At 43.4% G+C, this 24058-nt stretch overlaps 2 protein-coding genes across 3 annotated transcripts in view; one reads left to right on the top strand and one right to left on the bottom strand.

Moving 5' to 3' along the window:
- Positions 1-3313: 3313 nt before the first annotated feature.
- On the bottom strand, positions 3314-14079 carry nom1 (nucleolar protein with MIF4G domain 1). Of its 2 annotated transcripts, none has more exons than XM_056299643.1 (11): positions 12910-14079; positions 12674-12786; positions 10164-10359; positions 9047-9370; positions 8790-8900; positions 7996-8166; positions 6640-6761; positions 6263-6395; positions 4568-4699; positions 4333-4442; positions 3314-4064 (listed from the first exon to the last, which is right to left on the bottom strand). In XM_056299643.1, exons 1-11 carry the CDS (start codon positions 13858-13860, stop codon positions 3887-3889), a joined length of 2541 nt encoding a protein of 846 aa, XP_056155618.1. In that variant the 5' UTR covers positions 13861-14079; the 3' UTR covers positions 3314-3886. The 2 variants fall into 2 exon arrangements, 1 of the variants encoding a protein (XP_056155618.1); XR_008812085.1 differs by having other exon boundaries at positions 3927-4064; positions 4540-4699.
- Positions 14080-14306: 227 nt separating this feature from the next.
- The window catches only part of lmbr1 (limb development membrane protein 1), a 37733-nt gene continuing 27981 nt past the window's right edge, over positions 14307-24058 (top strand). Inside the window, exons 1-5 of the mRNA XM_056299414.1 lie at positions 14307-14461; positions 19028-19100; positions 20638-20677; positions 21579-21718; positions 22738-22841. Coding sequence (XP_056155389.1) covers positions 14399-14461; positions 19028-19100; positions 20638-20677; positions 21579-21718; positions 22738-22841 — 420 coding nt within the window. The 5' untranslated portion in view covers positions 14307-14398. The remainder of the gene's footprint in view (positions 14462-19027; positions 19101-20637; positions 20678-21578; positions 21719-22737; positions 22842-24058) is intronic.

Raw genomic sequence — 24058 nt, 5'->3', positions numbered from 1 at the left:
AACGGTGCCCCCCTCCCCAACACACACACACACACACACACACACACACACACACACACACACACACACACACTTGCTTGCTTGCTGGTTGTCCATCGTGCCCGATGATGACCATCTTCTTCTATTTGTGGGTCCTTTGAGGACTCAGATAGCAGAAGATACCTGCGCAGAGATGGTTTTTAACGTGGCATGGGGGGTGCGCTTCTCCCAACGCCACATGACTTGATTGTAGAGGAGATGGTTCCGATGGCAAGGGGGATCCCTAGACGACCGGCACCTCCACACAACTGCACGGGGCTGCTGGAAATCCAGTTTTTCGGAAACCGCCTCGAAGCGTACCGCCACAGCTACACACACACACACACACACACACACACACACACACACACACACACACACACACACACACACACACACACACACACACACACACACTTTCTCCTGTTCCCCTGACAGGTGGAGGCCGATGGGAATGTCGGGTCTGTGAAAACGTGCGGAGAGCAAACAGCCCAGCCGCGGAGAGACGTCTCACACCAGACCGGAAATGGACGGACTCGCATCAATTAAACATTTGAAAAGGGTCGTTTATGAATGAACAACTTGGCCGGACACGTTTTTTTTTAATAGAATAGGGATCAGCCGAGTCCATTGTAAATGTAACCGGTTATTTTCTTGCCCGGTGCGGGATTCGATTCGGCGTGTACTGTGCCACAAGGCGACGTCACTAACCGCACATATACTTTGGCAACAGGTACTTAAAATCACTAACAGGCAAGTCCGGAAAAATAGGTTACATAAATAAACACCGTGTTTCAGCTTTAGTACCGATGCTTGTTAGTGTAACCGGTTATTTTCTTGCCCGGTGCGGGATTCGATACGAGGTGTACTGCATCACAAGGCGACATCACTAACCGCTCGACTAAAGGGCCAGACCCGTTAGTTAGGGGCTAACGTGTCTTATTAGTAGTTTACAGTCGTCACCCTCCCCGGAAGCGCGCCCTCGTGCTTTGTTATTCCCGCGCTCCGAAGAGACTTCTGAGGATCTGCACACTTCCGGATCCCACCGCTGCCACCAATGTAACCGGTTACTTTCTTGCCCGGTGCGGGATTCGATACGAGGTGTACTGCACCACAAGGCGACATCACTAACGGGTCAGACTCGTTAGCTAGGGGCTAACGTGTCTTATTAGAAGTTTACACTAGCTAGCTAGCTAGAAGTCGTAGATAGACCTGCGCTAGCTTGCCATGGCTGCGCCCGTGTAGCGCAGCTCCTGGGCTGAGAAACAACGGTTTCAAGCTTGCTTGTTGACTTAACATATCAACAATATTGAGCAGGAGTCACTGATCTCCCCCCCCCCCCCAACGATTTATTCACACAACGTTAGACTGCAAACACTGAGAATTTGTCCCCTGTCGCCCTCGAATAGCCTACAAGCTGCAGGGTGAACAGCTTGGACATCCCAGGTGCATCTTCCCGGAAAAACAAAACCAAAAATAAAACAATGACGAGACTAGTTTGGGGATGAAAAAGCAGCCATATATGAACATGTGAGCTTTTATAAACGTTATGATTGATCCAGTTAAACAAACAGGTGCACAAACAGGTGCGATATGAATAGGGTAGAACTTAATATGTTAACAAGTCGGACTGAATTATAAATATTATTATCATTATTATTGCTAATAATAGTTTACTTGGGTCCAGTGCGTTACGCGCTGCAACATTGTAACAGTAACACAGATGACCAAGAACGGCCTTTGAAGCAAAGCCATTATCACTCAGCTCTTCCTGTTCCCACAGCCATCAGCACCATAGTCAGACTGATTGATTACACCTCATTTGTAACAGAGTTACTGACGAGTCCGTCGCCGGTTTATCTCAGTTGTTTGCTTTACCTGAGCAAGCTCAATTAAAGTTCACCTGGGGGACAACCAGCCCACACCGGTGCTGATGTGGCTCACATCTGGGAGACAATGGCCAGTGTTATGGACCTCTGAATGAGCCTGTTGACCTTACCTCTGACTCTGCGAAGTCACCGGGTTTCTCTTCCCCACTTCACAGTAACCGCTTTGAAAGCCGTTTGATCCAAGGCTGACTATTCACGTTCAGAAATGTCAGACAGTACACGCACAATAATAGTTACTGTCACGGCCCTAACCTCCCCGCAAGGACACAAGGGCGCAGCCAAGGGGCAGTTGGGTGGGTTCGACCCACCTCAATCAAGGAAACGTCCAAAAAGTCCCAACGAAAGTGCGTTCGATGAAAGGAAGCTGCAGTTTCCTTAGGAGCAAATCAAGCTCATAGTCACTACCACAAGATGTCTGCTAAACCTGAAACACCAATTATTTGGAGATACTTCCACTAAATTACAAGTCTTAGTATGGTATAGAGTATATTCTCAGCAATAATGGACCAAAGGCCGGCTTGCACAAAGTGGCATGTGCTCGAAATAAAAAAAAAAAGGTCCGCTTTTTTAGAAAAAAAGACGCACCCCCTTTTTTTTTAGTAGGCTGACTAGCCCTGTGAATGACCTTGGTGGCCAACCCGTGCCCTCTGACCAGCTCATATCCTGCAGGCTGATGCAGGCCAACACAAATGGAGCTAATTAATATTAGTGCGCATCAAATGTAACAGGGGGACTCTGCTATTCTAACCATGCGGGGAGACACTGGTGTCAGCTAGCAGACGGAATAGCCTTGAATTAAAGCTGTGCATGGGTCATTTCATCAGGATGTGCAAACACTGAGTGAGCCACACAATAGCTTCTATTCTCTCGCCTCTTGATTATTTACATCCCACGCTGTAGGCCTCTTATAATAGCCTATCAATAGAAAATAATATAATCCCAAAGTATATAATGACGAAATGATATGACGGCAACCAGATAATATAATCACTGATCAACTTGTTTAAAGCTAAAGGAAAGGTCCTCATAAAATATGCATTGTTCCTTTCTGGAGGGTAAATATGCTCAGTCGAGCCCAGCTGGATCGTTCAGATACGGTTGCTTAACAGCGCCATATTAACTGTAACTGTATACTGCCACCAAGAGGCCAGTCTCATGCATAGCAGGCTGCTGAACACCGGCCACATGAACTTGCACATTTCACTTTCATCCGTTCTCAATTTCATCTGAAAACCCATCTTTCTCAACATGATTTTTTACAAGGTTCTGTTAAACTCTTTTATTCCTTTAAAGTCTCTATTGTCTGTTTGTTTTTTTGTGTTTATACGTTTTTTTCAAGCAAGAAAGAAAAGGAGAAAATTTCTTCTCTAAATAAATCTGATTATGTGAAAGGATTGATCGCTGTGTTAAAGTAAAAAAATACAATGTTTATTCAAATGCACCATTCCTTTCTTATAATCAGGAGTCTGTATGTAGCCTTGATATGGTAATATACAATATTATCCACAATTCGAACCCCAATTTATGTACAAATATATATATATATACACACACAAGCACAATTGTATTGAAAAGTGTTACTGAAAAGTGTTAAACATCCCAGTCGTATTGCTTATCGCTTTATCTTTACACACAAGTACAGTCTGACTGAATGCTGTAGATAGCCACTCCTACAAAATAATAATACTGCGGAAAACAATGTTAGAAAACAATGTCTACATTTATTTACCGCTTAATACACAATGACATAAATAGGCTCGAGTCTGAAAGGTCTTTGAAGGCATTTTGTGATTCCCTCAATCAAAAATCTCCATGAGAAAAATCCTGAAAAGGAACTCATCGAATCAAAAATGTTAAAGTTAACAGCAGCCCCCAAACTACATTTGTCCCCTCAAAGTAAAGTACAGACATGTGTTGTCTATACTTGTTCTATAGTTTTGCTCCATAGTATTTCTCTTGGGGTGTTACTTTGCGTGTGTTTACAGTTTGAGCTTGGCCTCTTTGGCCTCCATGGCTTTGGTGGCGAGCTGGGCACGCTCAGACAACAGAGCTGCTTGCTCAGCTGGTCCCTGTGACTGGGCATTCTTCAGCAGGAAGTGGCTGATGAAAAGCTTCAAGCCCTCCCGCAGCATTCCTAACTTGGGAATTCCTGAAATCCTGGTGAATGGAAAACAATGAGGGACATTGATTCCAGACTTTCACATAGAGCTACGCACCGAAGAGCAGCTGCTAAACAACAAGTGGGCACAAGAACAAGAGGCCCAACTTTTCTGCAAAGTTAAGGAGCATGACGGTTGGAAAAACCTTACTGTGCAAACTTTAATACAAATGTTAATCTTTTATTTTACAGCAGTTTTCCTTGTGCAAATTTATCAATTCATCCATGTCTGGACACCGAGTAGGACGAGGCAATATTGACACGCACCTTCCAAATATGCTGGCAAGATCCTCAGGGTCAGTTTCCTTGAGCAGTTTGGTCAGGACCTGGCGAAGGAAGCGCACCTTGGGCTTATCGAGCTCCCCAAACTCTATTGCCTGCATTAAAAAAAGCAGAGATGAGGAGAGACAATGCAATGAAGAACTATTATCCCTCAGGGACATTTTTCAACCAGCTGTAGACAGTGAAAGTTACCAAAGGGAAATGACTTGTTGCAATATACTTTGAGTATGGAGAGCGAGAGGCACTTCTTCTGGAGAAAGCGGGTTACCAGCTGGACCAAGTTGCTGAGGGTGCTGCTGGGAAGGTTGGGAAGTTCCTTGAACTTGTCCCATAGACTGAACTGGAAGGTCATCTAGGAGGATGCACAGAGCGGGTTTGACTGAATGTTTTTTACCACCAAAAACACAAAATATGTCAGAACAGCATATCGATATCGCCTGACGTTCTGTTTCTGCATTCAACTGAGTTTAAAGTGTCATGTTGACAACTTCCAAAAATGAGACAGAAAACAAAAACAATGGGAACTAAGTGCTCCACACAGGTAATCCCCTCATCCAGATCCAGTTTACATGTGAAAAACAAACATTCCCAGCACTTCTGGGTTCAAACTCTTTGATGGGGACAATGGTTATCAGTTTCTGATATGGGCCAGTGGCCCACAGGGCTGCTAGCGAGGAAGCGAGGTGTCACCCCCCCATTGTTTGGAATCACAGTTTGAGACAAATAACATCGGAGGCGTCGGGTGTGAGAGGCTCCCACACTGGAGAGGTGAACTCTAGGTTGCAGGGCAGGCAGGTCAACAGGGTCCAGGAGCCTGGGTGGCCTCTTGCACCCAGCATGTCATTCACTTTAATATGTTCTTGAATACGCACATCAGTTTTACAGGTTTAATGCACTATACTTTTGCCCCTCTGTCATGCTTAAGTTATGATTATGTTAATGAGTACATCAAATGTGTACAAATGTGTGATATCCATATAGATACAACCATACATTTACTGAGTTATTTGCTCTTAGAAACTGTCATGACTTTTTATTTAATAAGATTAACTATAGTTAATCTAATTAATCAACAGCCTAATAGCTATTAGGCACTTGATTAATTACATGAAATGGCTCTTTTCCCATAGGCTGCAAGTAAATTCCATTTTCTTTTCATTTTCACCCATTTAACTTCAATATTCAGCGCTGAGATTTTGAGAGGACTTATTCAAGCGAAGACAGCCTCTGTAAATTATCAGTAGCTTAAAAAAACCCCTGCAGAAGCCTTGAGCAAGTAGTGTCACAACAATATACGCAGCCAACTAATATTGCCAGAATTCAACCATCAACAGGAGAATTCTTGCTTTGACCTCCCAGTAGCACACAATAATTCATTAAAGCGCTACTGCTTTGGGGCAGCTGGGTGGCGTGGTGGTCTATTCCGTTGCCTACCAACATGGGGATTGCCGGTTCGAATCCCCAGTTTGGTCGGGCATCCCTACAGACACAACTGGCCGGGTCTACGGGTGGGAAGCTGGATGTGGGTATGTGTCCCGGTCGCTGCACTAGTGCCTCCTCTGGTTGGTCGGGGCACTGTTCAGGGGCGGAGGGGGAACTGGGGGGAATAGCTTGCTATGTCCCCCTGGCGAAACTCCTCACTGTCAGGTGAAAAGAAGCGGCTGGTGACACCACACGTATTGGAGGAAGCGTATGGTAGTCTGCGGCCCTCCCCGGATCGGCAGAGGGGGTGGCGCAGCAACCGGGATAGCTCGGAGAGTGGGGTAACTGGCCAACTGCAACCGGGGAGAAAAAAAAGGGGGGAGACCCCCCCCCCCAAAAAAGGTGCTAATGTGCACCATGTCGTGGTACTCTCATAGTCTCGTTTGCATCAATACATCGGTTACGCAAACCAATATAACGCCGGTAGGAGTACCTGGAAGTGTCGGTCGTGAGAGCAGAACTTCTCCCCCAGTACAGCGTAGAAGGCATTGAAGCCCTTCTCCTGCAGACAGCAGTCCATCAGAACATGGACAATCTCTCTCTCCTGCTGGCCCTTCAGGCCCATCCTTCACACAGAGCAAAGTACAGTTAAGGTTTACATTGTTTTAAAATAGTCACACTTTAGTTTGACATGACTTAACAAGAGTCAAAAAAAAAAAGAAAAAGAAAAAAGGCCTGCCACATAAAATATATCTCTTCTTTTTCATTTATCTCTTGGCTAGCCAATAATTTCTCCCAAAATACACACAAGGGAGGTTAAACCAGATACAGCGCATCCGAAGGTAGAGCGTTTAGAAAGATGGGACGGACCTCAACACTTTCTCGAAGGCGTCCAGGTAATCCTCGCTGGTCATTAGCACGCAGAAGATGTTTCTCCTGACCTCAGTGTTCATCCTCTGTTTCCTGGCCAGCTCCAACACCTTGGCACTGAACTGAGGCAGGCAGAGGAATGATGTAAATCCAAAAAAAAAGTCAAAGGATAAATGTAAAAAGCTGGTACATTCACTGGGGCCTGAAATGAGATTTTTCAGAGCACCAATACTTTTGACCAATGTTGGCTATCACTATCAAGATATAGCCAACTGATAACACACTGATAGAATGGCTCAGAACAGAATAATAAAAGACAAACTTTCCATTAAGTTTGTCTCAGAATTTCTTTTTCCTATCTGCACTACAGATTATTGGAGACGGTTTACTTGAGTGCTCCAAATCGTAATCAGTATCGGACAAGAAAATGCACCAGTTAGGCCTTCATGGCCTTACGTTGTATCCTAATAGCAACGCGAGTGTCCGACTATCACGTCGCATCGGACGTTCTCTGTCCACACCGAAACCGTCATGTAAACAAACCACGTATCTATCAGCTGTGTGCTTGAGATCACACCAGAGACATTCCTGGTCCATGACACAGCGCTTTTCAATGCGGGCGACAGGAAGTAAACAGAAACAGGGCGTCCGTCAAAAGTTCAACTCAAAACGACGTGCCTCATCACTCGCGACCAGTTAGGACATTCCAGGAGAAAATAAAGCAGTCCAGGTGGCGTGGTGGTCAATTCCGTTGCCTACCAACATGGGGATCGCCGGTTCGAATCCCCGTGTTACCTCCGGCTTGGTTGGGCGTCCCTACAGACACAACTGGCCCTGTCTGTGGGTGGGAAGCCAGATGTGGGTATGCGTCCTGGTTGCTGCACTAGCGCCTCCTCTGGTCAGTCGGGGCACCTGTTCGGGGGGGGGGACTGGGGGGAATAGCGTGATCTTCCCACACACTACGCCCCCCTGGTGAAACTCCTCACTGTCAGGTGAAAAGAAGCGGCTGGCGACTCCACATGTATCAGAGGAGGCATGTGGTAGTCTGCAGCCCTCCCCGGACCGGCAGAGGGGGTGGAGCAGCGACCGGGACGGCTCGGAAGATAAAACAATCAAACTGATTTTGTCGCTGATGCTTGAATTACATTCACTTAGGAGAGTGTAAAGTACACAATTCTGAACTGGTGCTCCAAAATGAACACCAAAGAAAAGCTGCAAAATGAAAATAATAACAACTATATCACCATTAATGACAGCTATTTGTATCATGAAATGGCATTAGCCAAAGAGAGTTGTGCATTATTTTACAGCTCTATAGGTCACAACTATGGGTCTTCTGTAACTGCATTTTTGTACCTGTCCCTCGGTGGTTGTCTGTTTTGAGCTCTTCTTCCTCTGGTCGCTGATCATGGGAGCGCCACTCCAGGAGGAACCAACGATCCACCAGCGGCCCACTTGCTCTGCTACAAGGAGATTCTCCAGAGAGACCCTCAGCTTCATGTCACTGCCTCCCGCGCTCTGATGGATCTGAGTCACACATTTAGCAGGAGTTAGCCACATGTGCATGTATGTGTAAGACGGATGAAAACGATGAGGATTCCAGTAGGCGAGAAAGTCATAAAAGGCGCGATGCTTGCTCACTTAAGAGAAATAACAAGCGCCTTAAAATCTAAAGTGTGACGTTTCAGCCATGATGGCCTTCACCAAATGTCAGGCGAGTGTCACAGCTGTCATGGCTTTCTTTACTGTTTGATACTTTTTAGGGCAGCGCTTCATCTCGGGCCTATTTGAGCAAAACATTTTTAAATCTTTGGAACCCAATCAGCAACTTGGAACAACGACATGGTTACCTTACACAGTCACAACACAAACCTGATAGCAAAGAAATGAAACACACAATGGGGGGAACGTACCAGGGTTCAAAATAATCACTCTTCATGAACTGCCCCCCCCAACTCTGTCGGATTGGACTCTGGGTCCCCCTGGTGGAAAGCTACCCTAACTACTCGAGAAAAAAATTTGGTAGGTAAATGTTTTCTGGTCTAGTATGTTGAAATGTGTCTGACGTGTATAAACGACACACTGAAAAACTCATCAACTGAAGTGAAACGATTCACATAATGAGAGTGGATGGAATGAATACCACCTACCAGAGGCCGCTGCAGTTTCCTCAGTCTCTCCACAGGCTCTGGGTCATAGCCTGGGATTTTCCTCATATCATTGTTCTTCAAAGCCAGCATGGTCTCTAACATGAAACGCACCTGAGTACATGTTGACACATGACTAAGGAGTTGGTTAAACATTGAAAACAGACATGCAAATTGTTAAAATATCTACTGAGTGGTGTGTAATGCAATAGGAGCATCTGTTAAATGGCTAAAATGTTATTCTGCGTTGGCAATCATACCCTTGTTGAATCTTTAAACTTGGGCCCCATTTCGTTGGCCTTGCGTTGGGCCTCGGAGATGAGCTCTTTGAGGGCCAGGGCGTCATCCTTCCGCAGGGCAAAGCCAACATTCCTCAACACAAACAAGACTAGCTCAATGTCTTTCTCCATAAAGGCTGCAACCAGAAGCTTTAGGATGTCGAAGATGAGGACGGAATGGATCACCTGGAAGTTGTACAGGTGGGCGACTATTGCTACTAAGTTGTCACACTCTTTGCCCTCTTGGCCACTCTTGTACACTCCATCAAACTTTCGCACCACCGTCTCCAGAAAATGGGCTCCCACCTGGTAATGACAAAAATTACAATGACTGGTCTCAATTAGAGTTGGAGGTACGAATGTGAGTAAAGATCAATGAAAAAAGGCCATCTTGTGAAAACATATCTTGGAAATTACTTCATGAACATAAGTGTTCTTTTAATATTCTTTCTTTTGTTGGATATAAAAATCTGGCAAAAACGAAACTTGGAGACCGTCAATATGACTCAATGGCAGAAGTAAACCACAGTTGACTGAAGTCAGCTTTACTAATGCGACTGTATGTGTGGGGTCCTAACCAGAGAGGGGAAACAACAGGACAAAGAGATAACAATGCTAATACACCTTAAGTAAAGGAAACTAAGGTGTCAGATGACACTTTCCAATTAATTAAAGGGGGAATTAGCTTACAAAGAAGATAGGAGAAGGCTGACAAGCCCCTTAAACACATGCACAATGAATTATCTATGGGCTAATGTCCTTTCTCAGGTTAATGGTTACTATTTATCTCTCACACGAAGCCTGACGACACCAAAAGCCTCTTCTCTCCAATCAGAGCTCTTATCAGTTGACCTGGCTCTGAACTAAAGGTCACAGAACGTGGCATCAACTCCAGAATACAACACCTGCATACTTACCCCAATGTAAAAACCTATCATTAAAAAAAAAATTCAGTTGTCCAGCACGTTACATGGATGCATGCGGTAGAGATGTCTTGGGAATGTGTTGTCATCAGCCATACAGTTCTTTGAATAAGTGGATATAAACCTGACAACAAGGATGGGCAAAATGTAGTGACCAAATGTGACAGAGAACCTACCTCGAGTCCTACAGTATGATGGAGGATGCTGACAAGCAGAACATGCTCCATCAGTAACCTGTCAGGCATCAGGGTCGGCGTAACACAGGCTGCCAGCAGCACCTCTGTCAGCATCTCATTCATGTCCTTCCTGCTGGAGCTCATGTACAACTCCTCCAGCTGACCACTGATGGACGCCATGTTGGGCTCACTCAGCCTGGGAAGATTAGAAAAGGGTTTAACAATCACTCAGAGGCGCAGTAGTTTGGCATTCCTGAAACAGCACAGATGCATGGACAACATGCAAGGACCTCTCTCTCAACGTCGACAAAACCAAGGAGCTGATTGTGGACTACAGGGAGAGAGGGGGAAGGCTGGACCCCATCACCATCAATGGGACTGCTGCAGAGAGAGTCAAGAGCTTCAAGTTCCTCGGTGTCCACATTACCAAGGACCTCACCTGGGATGAACACACCAGCCACGTGGTGAAAAAGGCACAGCAATGCCTCTTCGTTATCCAATTTCCCCTTGGGGATGAATAAAATATTTCTGATTCTGATTTCACCTCAGGTGACTGAAGAAGTTTGGCATGGGGCCCAAGATTCTACGGGCCTTCTACAGAGCCTTCTGACTGGATGCTTCACCGCCTGGCATGGGAACTGTACTGCCCACAACCACAAAACACTGCAGAGGGTTGTGCGGATGGCCCAGGACATCAGTGGATGTGAGTTTCCCTCCATCCAGGACATATCGCGGACATTGTGTCAGCAAAGCCCATAGGATTATCAAAGACCCCAGCCACCCCAACTATGGACTGTTCCAGCTGCTACCATCAGCTGCAGCTGGAACAGTCTGCTACCATCAGCAGAACTCCTCTTCATTGGCTCCAAGTCCACTCTCAGCCAAATCAACAACCTTGCACTCACCATCGATGGCACTACTGTCTCCCCTTCCCCCTAGGCATGCAACCTTGGTGTGATCCTTGATCCCACCCTCTCCCTTGAGCCACATATCTGCCAAATGGTCAAATCCTCCTTCTACCACCTGTGCAACATTGCAACATTGCAAAAATAAGATCCTCTCTCACATGCCCTGCTGCTGAGATACTGATTCATGCTTTCATCTCCTCCCGCATCGATTACTGCAACTCACTCCTCTATGGCATCAGTGCTAGCTCTATCAAGAGACTCCAATTGGTCCAGAACGCATCCGCCCGACTCTGAACTTTCACCAAATCCTAGCACCACATCACCCCAGTCCTAAAAAACCTCCACTGGCTACCCATCTCCCAGCGGATCAATTACAAACTCCTGGTTCTTACTTATAAAGCCCTTCACAAACTGGCTCCCCCATACCTCACCGATCTCCTCTCCCCCTACCAACCCTCTCGGTCCCTCAGATCCACCTCAGCTTCCCTTCTCTCTACCCCCAGGTCCAACCACCGCGGCTTTGGTGACCGAGCCTTCTCCAGAGCAGCTCCCAGGCTCTGGAACTCACTTCCCCAAATCATTAGAGACTCAGAATCCCTTCCACTCTTCCAATCCCGTCTCAAGACACACCTTTTCTCCATTGCCTTCTCGTGCCCCCCCCCCCCCCCGTCTGCTCATACACTCGTCTGTGGCTGCTGCTTCTCCCTCTCGTAGCCCCCTTCGCATCCACCCCTGTATGTCTGTGTTATGTTCATCTGTCGTCTTGTTTCACTCCATTTATTGTAAAGCGACTTTGAGTACTAGAAAAGTGCTATATAAGATTTATTTATTATTATTATTAGTACCATCAGGCAAGCGGTACCGAGGCCTCAAAGCCTGGACCATTAGGCTCCGGAACAGCTTTTTCCACCAAGCAACCAGGCTTTTGAACAAAGAACATTAAAGACACTAAGTCTGGTGCTAGACTGACTGGTACTGACCTATGGGTCAGTTCTCTCTCTCTCTCTCTCTCTCACACACACACACACACACACACACACAAATATGCAATTATTTATTAATATTACTGCTTTTTTTGTTTTGTTGTTATTCTATTGCTACTGTTGCTGCAGTGTTGAGGAGCCGAGACACAAGAATTTTACTCTCTTGTACTTGTATAATGAGACGTAACAATAAAGGATCTTGAATCTTGAATACTGTAGCTGTGTAGGCAAAAACTAGTTCATTAAAACAGAGATATTAAAAACATCAAGGATAAGAACAAAGACTAAAACAAGATGTGTAGAGCCTTTTTCTTTCGGGGAGAGAGCTACTCAGAACTGCATCTCTGCAGTTCTCCTTCTCCAGGGTGTGTCTTTTTTGAGATGCAGCTGCAATTTAACTTTCAAGCCAATTACGCTGACTTGAAAGAGGAGCAATCACACCCCACTCTGCCACATTTTTGTTTCTGCTTTGTAAAACAGCACTATGGACAAAAATGAAAGTAACATTTCATTCCAGTTACCTACAGTAACTGGAGTAAAAATTGTGTCTCAACGTGGATCATGAGCTCACTGTACTGGATTCAGGATGATGCTTTGTATGGCTGTGCAGGTTACCCACCTGTTAACAAGGCCTTTCACATTCCTCCTCAGCTTCGCAAGCTCAGCTTTGCGCTTATCATCTCCATTATCACGCAAGTGTGGTGGCACATACTTGCCTGCTGTAGCGGTGACCTAAATATCAATTGTAAGATTGCAATTAGCAAAAAATGTCCCGCTCTACAAGCCTAAACATACAGCATGTATAATGTTGATGTTACAAAAGGTCAAATGAGTCTGCCAAATTTTGGAACTTACAGGCGCAGTCTCTGACCCTGTTATGTTAGGACTGTCTACTTCTTCTATCACTTCCCCTTCATTTTCATCAGCCGAGTCACCTATGTCATCTTCATCCAGCCCTTCGTCATCCTCCTCCATCTCCTCATCCTCTGCTCTTTCTTCATCAACTAGTTCATCATCCTCATCCACCTCATTTTCTCCGTCAAATGAATCCAGATCTTCACCACTGTCATTTTCACTGCCTTCATTTTCTGACTCGTCTCCTGGTTCTTTTTCCCCACCTGACAATTCAGAGTCACTCTTGTCAAGATTTTCAAAATTCTCCTTGGCGGTGTCCATGTCATCTTCACTGTCATACATCACTGCAGCTGATGACCCAGAGTCAAGTACACCAAGAATATAATCTAGTCCATCAGTCGCAAAAGACTGGGGAAGACTCGTTTTGTTTTTTCTCTTGTTGTAGCCGAGGAACCGCTCTAGCTTCCTTATTTCTCTATCCTCAGCCTCATTTGCCTCCAAAAGTGCCTTTTTTCTTGTTTCCTCAAGTTTAGTGATTTTCTTTCCTTTCTTGGAAATTGACTGAGCATTCGGATGTTCCGAGTTTTCCATGGACGTGCGAGTAGATTTGGTTTGAGGTGTTTTCGGCACGTCTTTCTTCGCTTTTTCCTTTGCGTTTTTCTTTTGTGGTTTTTCTGTTGGTGGGCCAGAGCCTTCATCGTCAACAGTGGGCACACTGAGAACCTTCTTGCCCTCGTAGTGGCTTTTCATTTTAGCTTTTTTCATCTTTCTCTTTTCTTTGCGTAACTCTTTCCGGCTTTTCTTTTTCACTAAATGCAAACCACGGTCATTCTCTACTTCACAACCAGCTCTGCTTTGAACAAATTCATCCACTGACACCATGTACTTTTGCAATTTTACATTGCTCTTCTTCCTTTTGAAGTTTTTCTTCCGTTTTCCCTCGCTCTTCATCGTTATGAACTACACCCAAATCCAAGTTGTTGACTGAAACGGTTACGTTAGACAATTAGATACATTGGGCAACTTGAGGAAACAGTGACCCAAGTACATAGTCAGTCCGATTGGGAGTTCAAACGAGCTTCCTGTTCGATAGCAAGCGAAAAGACTGACTACCGAGGTAAATGCGGGGTGATAGCGGCGTAAAAGGACCGAACGTATCGAAACTTACTGCAAACCGTCGGCCATAGTAAAATCGCCCAGTAACGTAGCTTAAACCATAAGGTTGTGCGGCTCACACGTTATCCCCATGCGGTTACACCGTTGCCGATGCGACGCGCGATCACGTGATCGTTTTCTTCCGGGTTGCGGAGAGGGCCGTCGCTCTGTGATGGCGTCGTGTAATTTGGGGCGTTCTCTTGAGCGGTTTGTCCGCCTTCCACTCACAGGCTGAGAGAGACTTGTTTTGGTGTCGCCGTTTGCGCCGTGCGCACTAACTAGCATGTTGCGAGTCTGTAGTTTTTTTGTTTTTCCTCCATCTGCAATATGAAGAATGGAAGAAGACGATGTGACTATCAGAGAGCAGAATTTCCACAGCCAAGTTCGGGAGTACATCGTGAGTGGTCCGCTTGACAGTTTAAAGCTAGCTAGTGCCAATAGCGTCTTCCGCCGAATAGGGACGTTAGCTACGGTTAGCTGGTCCCGTCAGTCCTAGGCGATGAGGCGGTATGATAGCGCTTCACTTTCGAGGCGGGTTTTTTTTAACGTTGTTTAAATAATGTGATCGTTTTCCCGACCGAGTTCTTTCCTGTGTCCTATCCAATGCAGAATTACACTGACCGACTAGTTTGCTCTCTGATATTATATCTGGAGCTAACATTGGTTAGCTGACAACTAACCCATTAAGAGCTGTTACACTGAAAGCTTCTATACATTTTTTCCGGTCAAATTTTATTTGATAAAATATATTTCTTACATCAAAATGCAATGCAATGAACTTTAAACCAAGTGAGAATACTCACAATAGGAGGAAAATATAAACGAAAACGAAATTGTTGAAGAAAATGTATAAATAGAATGACATGCATCAAAATGAGGTTGACTAAACTGAGTCAAAAAAAAATTGGTTACCCTAGGTGAAAGCACGATTAAAAAAATGTGTTTTGGGTTAAAACTTAAAAGTGGCTATTGAATTGGCAGTTCTTGGATCCAATGGAGTCTCCCATTGAACTGAGTTATGACAAATCCAAAGTTATGAGTATGCCTGGGTTGTCAAGCCCAATTTGCTAGAGCTATATGCTAAATACCATTCCTCCTTGCCTGACGTCTGAAAAGAAATTGGACCAGTAACTATGTAGAAACAGATTGAATTTATGAGATAATGGCAATTGTAGAGTTTGCAGGATTATAGAAATCAACCAGTTGCCTTGCTATCATTAAACCTCTTTAGTTTTGCTAAGGAATGCATATTTTGTGTGAAGTGTCACTCCATACCTGGTTCTTAATTTCACGTCAACATTTTTTGCCTGAAAAAAGGCCTTGGAGCTAAAGTAAGCATGACCACTGCATCCTGTAGTGGTTCGACTGCTTCTCTTTGGGTATATCTTTCTCAGGCATTTATGACACAGAATGTGATGTCTTGTTGACATGTTATCATTGAGTTAGTTTATTGTAGCCACTGCTACTTGAGGACAGAAGAAGTTAAGTTTTTTTCCCAAAGGTTTGTCACAAACATCACCCTGTGACAAGATGTCCCCCCAAGATCTCCATGCAGTGCGTTATTGAGTCTGCATCTGAGTTTAACAAGTTTTTTGTTGCATTTCTTCCATAATAGTTTTAGGGTTTAGTCATTTTAGTTTTTTGTTAACTTTGCAGATTGCGCTAGCATTACTGTTTCAACTGGTGCAGTCAAATAGGTGAACTTCTCATCCAAGACATGACAGCACTGTGCAGTTTGACCTCATGTACCATCATGGTGTAAAATACTGTACCTAAGTTCATTGCAGTGCGTGCAAAATAGTTTATGATGTTGCTAACTGCCACTGGTTGGTTCAGCACAAGGATTATTCCTATTTATTAGTGGGTAGAAGGAAATTTAAAAAAAAAGGGTAGAAGGAAAATTCTAAATGGTCTGAAAGCTGCAAAAATGATATGTAGGTCTGCTCATATTGTGACATTTCTGTCCAAAGCACCACCCTTTTGCCTGTGTCAGTTTATCATTGTCATACACCCACTTTTGGGTTTCACCTGTTTGCATACATATAAATGCATAGGCCACCTCTACTTATAAATATGTATTTTATTTGAGTTAAAGCACTTTTTGTACCCGATGAAACGAACAATTTATTTGTAACTGCATTTTGTGAAAGGAGGCTGTTTGCCTTTCAGATTAGCAGAGGAGGTTTAGTGTTTCTTCATGGGCTTTTCCTACTTGCAATGTCTCCCTGTTGTTGGGCTGAGTCACTGGGAAAGCTGGGGCATGAGTTGTGTAATGTTGAGATGCCATCCAGTGCTGAGGTAGGGGCTTCTAACATTAGTTGTGTCCCGGTCACTGGTCATAGTAGAAGGGGGAATGCAGAATGTGATCTTTCTTTTGGTCTCCTCAGCTTATGTAGAGGCCTCTTTAACCTTGGAAATTCCAAAGAGGCAGCTATTTCCAGTTTCGCTTTGCATGTAGCCTTGGCCTAATTACTCACTAGAATTTGGAAAAGAACAATGACTTGCTTATTTTAATAATCATGTAAACAAGTCCGACACTGAACTACACTGAGTTGCTGTTGGTGATGTAGATTTAAGAGATTTTTTTTAGGCCAGCAAGTCTTCATCTACATAGAGATCCTCAATGCACATATACGTATCATCTAAACCCTAATTATAGAGATGCAGTCAGTCAGTTGATAGTTATGAAAGGTCTCCAGACCAAGTACAACGTTAACTACAAGCACCATTATTTACAACAACGTTGGGATAGTAAGCATTTGCATACAATTAAATTAATTAATTGGGTAAAATGATTACTCAGATAAGAAACGTAGTAAATGTGCTAGTGTCCTCATTCAGGTGAATGCACTCTCACATAAAGACAGGGTGGACATGCTGTCTTGTGAGTACACTTTTACAGTTTACAGACTTTTCAGAAATTTAGTTTTGCGCTTGTTTGACATCATCATTTATTTTTCTTGGGTGTAAAAGCTTATTCGTAAACAAGCAATGGAAGCATCCCACCAAGTCAAATCTTATGCGCAAACTGATTCTGCAAACACAACATTGTGTGCATTTTGAGTTATGAAACATGTTGTCCTTTTTCTGTCAGTAAAAGTTAAAAGATACTTTAAAATTTCAGTCCAGGGCACTTGCCTGTTTTGTTGAAAGAGGATGGATGACTCAAGTAAGTAGGCTTCTTGTTTTCTAATTGCTGCACATATTGCACATAGGTACAGCTTAGGGCTGGGCAATATATCGATATTATATCGATATCGTGACATAAGACTAGATATCGTCGGGGATTTTGGACATCGTAATATCGTGATGTGACGTAAGTGTTGTCTTTTCCTGGTTTTAAAGGCTTCATTACAGTAATGTGATGTAATTTTCTGAACTTACTGGATGGACTGTTCTAGCACTGTTCTAGCTGTTCTATTATTTTCTTTTACCCACTTTAGGTATTACTGATGATTATTTATCAAAAGTCTGATTGTGTAAATGTTTTGTGAAAGCAACCAATACTCATCTTCACAATGTCATCACAATATTGACAAGGTATTTGGTCCAAAAATATCACAATATTTGATTTTGTCCATATCAGTATATTTTTTCACTTACTAAAACATTGATGTGCACAAGTTAGTTTACCCATTCATATTCCCTATTAGCTTCTTAATACTAATACTGTAGGTTATGAGTTGTTGGCAGCAGGGGTTTGGGATATGTCTTCACTGCCACCGCACCTTAGATAAGGGATTGTGTAGATGTGTGAGAATCTGTTATTTGATGCCATATGATTATGTTGCTGTTATTAATGCTTTTGTTTGGGACAGGTTTTCCTGCAGGGACAATAATATGCATCTCATGATCATAGTTTGGTCAGTGTGTTTCAGTATGGTTGTAGTAAGCAAGCAAGCAAAATGTTATCTATATAGCACTTTTAAAAACATACAGTTACAAAGTGCTTTACACTCCATACACAAAATACGGATAAATACGTAAAATAAATTGAGTGAATATAAAAACATGGCATCGGGAGTAACAGACCAAGCTAAAAATGAGACAAAGCAGAAATCAGGGGTGGGAATCTATAAAAAGGCTTGCCTGAAAAGATGAGTTTTTAGAAGCCGCTTAAAACAATCCAAAGATTCAGCAAATCTAATGGATTGGGGGAGATCATTCCACAGGCTTGGGGCTAAAACTGCAAAGGCGCGGTCACCTTCTGTTTTGCAGCTGGAGTGAGGAATGAATAAAAGGCCGAGGTTTGAGGATCAGAGTGGTCGGGAAGTGGAATGAGGAATGAGAAGATCAGAAATATAACTGGGGGCAAGATCATGCAGTGCTTTAAATGTAGTCAATAAGATCTTGTAGATCAGTCTGAATTTTACGGGAAGCCAACGGAAGGATGCAAAAAGAGGGGTAATATGGGACCTACGGCTAGTTCTAGTTAGTAGTCTAGCAGCTGCATTCTGAACCAACTGTAGACGGTTTAAAGTTGTCTTGGTTGAGGCCAGAGTAGAGGGAGTTGCAGTAATCTAGACGGGAGAAAATGAGAGTGTGAATTAATTTTTTGATATCCTTAAAAGATTGTAGTGTGTAGAAATCGTCTGAAAGTGTCGGGTGATTCGTGTTTCTTTTTGTTATCTTGTAAACAAGCCATAGCTGGAGAAGGAAGTGGGTCTGGCTGATTTTGTAGCTTGGTCAAGGCAACATACCAGACTGGTCCTCATCACTCATCCATTCCACTATTCCTCATGAGTCCATCCCTTGGATGCTATGTATAGCTGATTGTTAACTTCACTGAAATGTCACTGCCTGGTTGGCCTAATGAAGGATATGTTAATACTCCGTACACCAAACCTGTAATGTTAGGGAGTGACAGGTGAATGATAAGAAGTTTAAAAGCATATGTGTTCTGCTGAGTCATTGACAGTCTTGTTAAATATCCCTTTTAAGGATCTGTTGTTGTTGTTTTCAGATTTGCTTCCTGCTGTTTGCAGTACTCTACATTGTTTCATACTGCATCATAACCAGATACAAGAGAAAAAGTGGTAAGTGTTTTTGTTTGCATGGAACTGAGCTCTAAGCCTGAAAACCCATGCTTTGATGAGGTTGTCACATTTCTCAAATTCTCTGTAACACCTGAGGCGTGTCCACACATCAGTCATATTGTCACAGCAAACAGTGAGTAAATCCGTCTGTTCTCGCTGTGTTTGCCAAAAGACAGCGCTTTATTATCAAGATATTAAGGGCGGCTTGGCTGAAGCAAGCTTTAGGTGTGTGCGCAAGAAACCACACCCAACCCTGTGTCGTGTTCGGGAGCAGTCTGGTCACACTTATATCAGCATAAACAGTATCTGCCCAGAGTTATTTTCATAGTTACAGAAACATGCAGGTGATTTTAGACATTGGCTATTGTTCATGTGCTGCTTGTTGACAGAACCTGCGTCATGGCCTTTGACATCTGATAATCACAGATTCAGGTTAAAGCCACTGTGGTAGATATTCAGTGAGAGTTGAAGATTGCTTTGGTGGAATGATTTGTTCTAATTTTTTTGTATAGGTTCTCTTGCACGGCATTTAAAATGCCGTGGGCTGAAGTCACAGCCAATTTGAACCTGACTAAAAAAATAATAATAAAAGATTAAAGCAGATAAAAGTAGCATTGTTTGTATCATGTTGTACTATGCACATTACTAACAATAGAATGTTGTGCCTGCATGTGCAGCTTTTTTATTATCTTTTAATTTAGTTCTACAGTGTATTAAAATATGTATTTTCTTTGGGTTTGGTCATGTGTGTTTGTGCGTGTATCTGTCTGCGGCTGATCTGGCATATTACCGGACCTATCAGCCTGAAACTTTTTGTGCACAGTTATGAAACCTCTCATGGTTGCATTGATTCAAAGCTTTGAGGAGGAAGAGGAGGCTGCACAGCTATAGATTGACAGGCAAATGGTTTTTATTAGGTAGATTTTTTAGCTTGAGTGCTGCATTACTTAGTAATTCTTGTCACACTATATGCTGAAGACTTTTTTCCCCCCATATTTTCTGTTCAGTCGACTTGGGTGCTGCATAGAAGTCTTATAATGGCAGGAAAAACACTGGTTTTTCTGTTTGTTTGTGTGTGTGTGTGTGTGTGTGTGTGTGTGTGTGTGTGTGTGTGTGTGTATCTCTCCACTGCTAATCTCACATACTACTGGGCCTGTCATTCTAATAATTTTTGTGCACAGTTATGATGGTATGATAAAGGACCTCTCATGGTTGCGGTGATTCAAAACCTTTGAAAACCCTGTTTTATATCGCAATTGAGTGCTAACTCCTCAGCTGGTTTGCCGCCAAGTCCAAGTACCAGAAAAGGAGAGATACACCTGGCGAGGATCTGCACTCTACTGAGTGCACTCTTCTAGTTTTCATGTTGAAATTTGTTCATCGCTTTATATCTTTGACTATGACTTTAAGCACGATTTAAATAATGGAAAGGGGATGTTTGGAGAGCGTGCTGCTTGTATGACTGTAATGGCTACTTTGTATGATTCCTTTGACTTTTCTCTGTCCTGTCACTGATGTGGTCTGCTTTCCTCCCCAGATGACCATGAGGATGAAGATGCTGTCGTCAACAGAATATCGTAAGTGCAGTTGCCGTCTACAGAATCTTTCTGTGCAAAAGCATAGTGCAACTTGGAACTTGTCACACAAATTCAAATATAACGTCAAACCCAGCACTCAGAGTTGTGTTTTGTAGCTAGGTTTAGCCTGCCTATGCAGTCACAAGCTCGTTTTACATCCAACTGAGAATGATGCTGCTGAATGGGCCATGTAGTGGAAAGCATTTCAAATTAATGAGGGTCTTTAGTGATGTGGGGCAGTGGTGACTCTAGGCCGTCCCACCGAGGACCACTGACCACATGGTGCGCTCCCCTGGGCCCAATCTGGGAACCCATTGCCCTCCCAATCACAGACAAATGGCAGCTTCCAGATGCATGGCCCGTCCGTGGCCGTTGTTCTCAGTGTGGGGTGGGGGGGTGGACAAAGTGGAACAGCAAAGGGGTAGATGAAGTGGGTAGATTGATCAACTCATAGACATTGAAGTGGCCATCTGCTACACGGCGTTAGTATTTAAGTTAAGTGTTTGGTGACACCAAAATAGCTCCCCCCCCCCCCGTTGCCTTGATTTTGCTTACTAATTCTTGTCACACTATATGCCGAATGACCCTTCATTAATGTGACATGTAATCCACGTCTAATCCTCAAATGACCTAGTAATCGCATGTAGCCGGTAATCCGATTTAATAAATGTACGCATTTGTGCTATTGCATTGTAACAACACTGTTTCAGTGAATAGAAAAATTGTTTCTTTAACAAGCACTATGGTCAGTTTCACAGAAAACTGGAAGAATGGGGTCTTTATTGCTAACACTGTTTTTTGTGGGGGGGGTTGTCTTTTTTTTTTTTTTCAATGGGTGTATCTAAATATTTGTGTGGGTGTGTATGTCTGTCTGTTGATGCGCGTGCGGTTCCATTTGCAGGTTGTACCTGTGCACCTTCACCTTGGCGGTGTCGGGTGGTGCCGTGTCCCTCCTGCCTTTCTCTATCATTAGTAATGAGATCCTCCTGTCCTTCCCCAAAAACTATTACATTCAGTGGCTCAATGGATCCCTCATCCATGGTCAGTAGCTCACATTGTCTATTATTAATTAATTAATTAATTAATTGTTTGTTTGTTTATTTATCCAATTTCTAAATTTTGGTACTGCCTTTGTTTGTCTTGCACTTTTTTTCTTGTAAGTGTGGAAAACATAAAAGTTTGTTTTTCACCTATTAATTCTGATAAAGACCAGAATCACAACTAACATTTTTACAGTAACAGAATCAGTAATCATTTGATGTTGATTAACTTTTAACCGCATTGGACTGACCTGATGATGCACAATAATTATTCAAATAATATGCCAGTTTTTAAAAAAAAATCTGAACGTGTTATCTTAGGAAGCCAGTTGGCCTAGACAAATCCAGGGCAGGAAATTCCCATATACATTTTATATATATATATTTTAGATATATGATGGGAAGCAGGGTGAAAAATTGCAGCTAGCCAAATGACGATAAAAGCAAGTAGTCTTCCTTGGCAGATACTAACCATTGTTTGGAGATTTGATTCTTAAAATTAAATTTGGTGGTGGAGGAATGAAGGTGCGGTTACATTCTGAAAGCCACTTTTGCAAGTAAACACCCAAAGTCAATTTCCATCCCTAATTTTAACCAACAGCTGCCGGAAGATCTGGAGGTATCATTTGAATACCACCAAAACAAGACTAAAACGTCAGTTTAAGCTTTGCACAGGCGTGTCTTAGGTTTATATGCCCTAGGACTAAAGTCTATTAAGGTCCAGTCTTGGTTTTAGGGTATTCAGAACACCGCTACTTATGGTCACCAGGGGGCATCAGAGCCCATACGTTAGTTACTATGCCAGGCCAGGTTGCCACTGGCCAGTGTGCTCACTTATTTCATCATAGCTAGTGAGAGTATTCTCTTGTAACAATACTCATATCCATTCATCAGAAACTGAAAATATAAAAAAGTAACACACACACACACACGCACACAAATAAATATATGCAAAGCAAGCCACTGACATAATGAGTTGTAAAAGCCTGGTTTTTGTGTCCATGTGTGTGGTTTCTGCAGGGCTGTGGAACCTTGTGTCATTGTTTTCCAACCTCTGCCTCTTTGTCCTGATGCCCTTTGCCTATTTCTTCTTGGAGTCTGAGGGATTTGCAGGATCTAAAAAGGTACTGTTTCCCAACCTCCGAATTGATTAATTTACTTCACTGATTTGTCAAACATATATGTTCATTGTCCATGTACATCAAAGTGCAGTGCAAATTGATTTCATGGGAGCAAGTTCAAATACCTGTACATAGTGTAAGAGTGTGAATGTGCGTGTGTGTGTCTGTCTGTGTGGGTACATTTGTGCATGTGAATGGGCCAATGCAAATTTTAGAGGGAGGGTTAGAATGAATATTAGCTTTGGTTAGGGTAAGGGCCAAGTGCATTCATGTATGTGTGTCAGTTAGCTGACGGACGTGGTGTTGGGGCAAGATATGGAGCTGGGGTAAGGGGGAGGGTTGGAGTTGACCCTGGTTGGATACGTACTCTGTCACACTCTACTGTCCTTCTGAACGATGTTTTAAACCTGTTTGATTGCTTCTCTATTTGTTTGGGTGTTTTTTGTTTCTTCTATTTTTAGGCTTGTAAAGTTTGGGAAAGATAAACACCCAACAAAACCTTTTCTTAAGGTCAGTGGGTGATATCTTAGAGTCTCTGAGGCAGTGAGAAAATGGGAACGACACAGGGGATGATGGCAGGATCTGATCTTATGCTGCTGATGGCACACATGTCGCTTTGCTTTAGAGATGGCAGACAGGAACACGACACTATCTCTGAACAATGAGAAAAAAAGAACAGATTTCCTGGGACGAGTCTTGTAATTCCCCATTCGACAGCACACCACTAAACTATGAGACATCCCAGTGTGCTGAGAGGCGTTGGCAATATTCAGAGAATGGACAAAGATGAACGGCAGCAAGCAATACACTAGCAACACCTAAAGGCAACTGAAGCCAAAAAATGTGGAACTTGGAATAGAATATGTCTATGAGACCTGTTATTATTTCTTTTTATTTATCTTTGTCTTATTAGGTATTTGTCTAATGTGTGTCTCTGTGTGAGAGGATGCCACTTAGCTGCCAAAGCGGCAGCAGGTGCCTTGTCCATGCCCTCTCCCTGACTCACGCCACTGACCGTAACTGCCACCGCAGAAAGCTCATTAACCATGAAAGGCCGAATCTGGTCTTCGCCTAGCGCCACATCCTGACAAACCCTTCCAATAAGGCCAGACGCTGCAAACGCTTCAACACTGCTGCATCGGCCCCACTGATTTAAGGCCTGATTCCCTGCCACCCCCCTCCCCAGCCCCCTAAAATAAAACTTCAAAAGGACAGGCTAA

Source organism: Lampris incognitus, chromosome 19 (assembly GCF_029633865.1).
Source record: "Lampris incognitus isolate fLamInc1 chromosome 19, fLamInc1.hap2, whole genome shotgun sequence".
NCBI lineage: Eukaryota > Metazoa > Chordata > Actinopteri > Lampriformes > Lampridae > Lampris > Lampris incognitus.
This window is presented reverse-complemented; position numbering and strand designations above follow the sequence as displayed.